At 46.7% G+C, this 2800-nt stretch overlaps 1 protein-coding gene across 1 annotated transcript in view; it reads right to left on the minus strand.

Moving 5' to 3' along the window:
- Positions 1-2664, minus strand: part of SIGLEC15 (sialic acid binding Ig-like lectin 15) — a 16772-nt gene extending 14108 nt beyond the window's left edge. Inside the window, exon 1 of the mRNA XM_010005035.1 lies at positions 2550-2664. Within this exon, the coding sequence (XP_010003337.1) occupies positions 2550-2664 (115 nt within the window). The remainder of the gene's footprint in view (positions 1-2549) is intronic.
- Positions 2665-2800: the final 136 nt, after the last annotated feature.

Here is a 2800-nt window from a genome sequence, read left to right on the forward strand (position 1 = left end):
TATCTTATCTAAATCTCCCCTTTATCTCTTTCCCTTTCCCAGGAACCAACAGCCTCAACAAACAGCACCTTCAGGCAGTACTTTCCATATAGATCTGTTCATCTATTCACTGTGTTGCTAATTGCAACAGCTGCAACAGCAGATTGTGGCTTCAGTAACGTCTGTGGCTTCATTCATATCTTACAAAACTCACTTGATAGCTTCATTAAATCAGGGTCTTTCCCCTCAATTCCTGAGAATAACTGCAAGAAATATTAAGTTGTCCTGTAAATAATTACCTCCAATTCCTGGTCTGTGTCTGTGGGCATTCAGCTGTCTGGTTACTTGTGTAAACTCCAAGGTAAGATTTGTTGCTTGTTCATATATCTGCTCTCCATAATGCTTGACAAAATGCCTCAGTGGCAGTGCAGCTCATTAATCTATTGTGCTCTGTACAATGGACAAAGGCCAAGGTAGAACCGGTTCTCTGTCATTAAGTTATTTATCTGGAATCAGGGCCAAGCCAGTATTTTGATTACTGAGGTCTGGAGTCAGCTGCATTGTCATTCACTGTAACTTTGTGAGTGCCTTTTGCAGCCTAGGTAATCCAAGACACAAGGCTACATGGCCACAGGAGCTCCAGGAGGCTCATGGATTCTGAGCACAAAGACCTGGCTCTGAAAACAGAAAGTGCTCTTGCTTTCCAGTTTATTTAATGTTATTTTGTTTATTTTACATCATGTCACTGCAAAGCCTTGATTTTGGAGAACTGCAGATCATGTGCTTCTGAGTACATGATTTGCTTTTCTCTGCCACCTTTTTGATTTACATTTTTTTTTTTTTTCAAGTTGTAAGCAAAGAGCTCTTTTTGGTTTTAGCACATGGACATCCCCTTGCCTTCCACATGAGAAATAAAGGTGCTTCTAATGTTACCAGCTCCACCCATTCCTGTGGAAACACAGTTTGCCAAGGTTATGAGTGGAGGGGGTTCTCAGCATCTTGTGTATGATTTCACCTTAACCTGAAAGCTTTAGCATGGTAGGTCTTCCATGGCTTCCTCTTGCTAATTTCCATCCTCTTTGTGCTTCTGGGTTTGAAGTTCTCACAAGAAACAGGGAAGGTCATAGGCAAATAGTCTACAAACCTTATGCAGAGTCACTCCTGAAATGAGTTTCCAGGTCAATTTATCTACTAGTTGTCAGTGGAAAGGTGATGAGGGCAATAACCAGTTCCAGAGCTGGAGACCACCAGCCTTGCCCTAGCAAGCATTATTTGACAAGACATCTATGCAAATCCCAATGACTTCGATTGAACTTCAGTGCATACTTGAAGTCAAACATGAGCTTAAGTGTTCAGTGGAACTGAAGCAAATGGTGTCCATTAATAATTCCAAGGAACATGAAACAGCACTTCTGAGTGGTGGTGGATGTGCTACATCCAACTGACAATGCAGGGGAAAAGTTAGATGAAGTTAAAAAAGAAAAAGGCATAAAACACCAAACCAAAAACTTCTGACAATTGCAGAATCAAGCCGTTGAGTTTTTTTCCAGTATTCCCACATGCACCTGGAATTTCACAATCCTTTTAAGCAATGTGAGGTATGGTGCAGTTCTTGGAGAGTTTATTATGCCAGGCAATTCCCCTGGCACTTTGCCTAGAGCAAGAAGAAAAGCCCTGATCAGGCAGGGGTTTGTAGCAAGCTCAGGACTCACCCTTCCTGGAGATGCGAAGGAGGCAGAGAAGCAACAAACTAAACTGTCTCATGCTGGTTGGTGTTCTCCACTGAGGTGTATCACCAAGCCAGAACCCTCTCCACTACATCTGAGCTGCTGCCCTTGCAGTCACAAGAGGTTTTTCCAGAGATGGAAGAAGTTGTGGTTTTCCTCTCCTTGGAGGCAGTGAGTTGTCTTAGCTGACCCAGCTCTGGGTTCAGATATTAATAGTTTTGTGGTCAGTCATGTGAAAAAGACACCAGAGGGAATCAGTGTTACCATTTTCCAGCTAAAGGAAGGGCACTAGTGCTGTAAACACCAGATGTGTGATGTGCAAGAGGGGACAGCTTTCAAGTGCTACCAGCTTGCTGGTCTGGAGGAAGTCCTTGCAATATGCCTAAGGAGGTGGCAAGCAGGACCCTTGTTCTCCCAGCTTGAGGCAGTTCATCCTCCTGGATGTGAAGCCTGCAAGCCAACTGTGCTTTATCTCTTCTGCATGCTGGTTGTCCCCATTCCTAGGTGTAAAAAATTCCTAAACCCTTTTCTTTTGAAGTCATCCACGGACTTGTGCCCAGGGTCCAGTGGTGAAGGAGTGCTCTGGTGTCCCCAGACACCCGTGACCCTGGTGAGTCACAAGTTGTTCTCCTCCTTGATGTTAACCTGTGTCTGGAATGAGCCGAGCTCCAGCTTTTGCCCAGAATCCTTGTGCAAATGCTCACTCTCCCTTTCCGGGTCTATCTTTAGCAAACTTATTGTGCCGTGTGCTAATCTGCAGAGCTCTGGGCTCGTGGAGAGCTGCCCGTGCTCCCCTCCACCTCATCTCCCACGCAGTGACCCCACAGCCTTGCCACGAGTCACCTTGGAGCGCGTATTCCCGGCAGGGATCAGCAGGATCTTGGCTGCCTTTGCTCCAGGCTGGACGGAGGGTTGATATCCGAACGCCCTGGCTCAGCTGTGTGGCAGCAGGGTCCATGCTGCCTGTCTGTCCCCTCTTTGGGGACAGGGACAGCATCACCGGCGCCGTTCCTGGGTGTGCAGCCACTGGAGGGCTCCCAGAGCCAGCAGAAGATGCTGCTGCTGCTGTGGATGGTGCTGGCCCCGCCGCCGTG

Source organism: Chaetura pelagica, unplaced genomic scaffold, assembly GCF_000747805.2.
Source record: "Chaetura pelagica isolate M959 unplaced genomic scaffold, ChaPel_1.0 scaffold121, whole genome shotgun sequence".
NCBI classification, from domain to species: Eukaryota; Metazoa; Chordata; class Aves; order Apodiformes; family Apodidae; genus Chaetura; species Chaetura pelagica.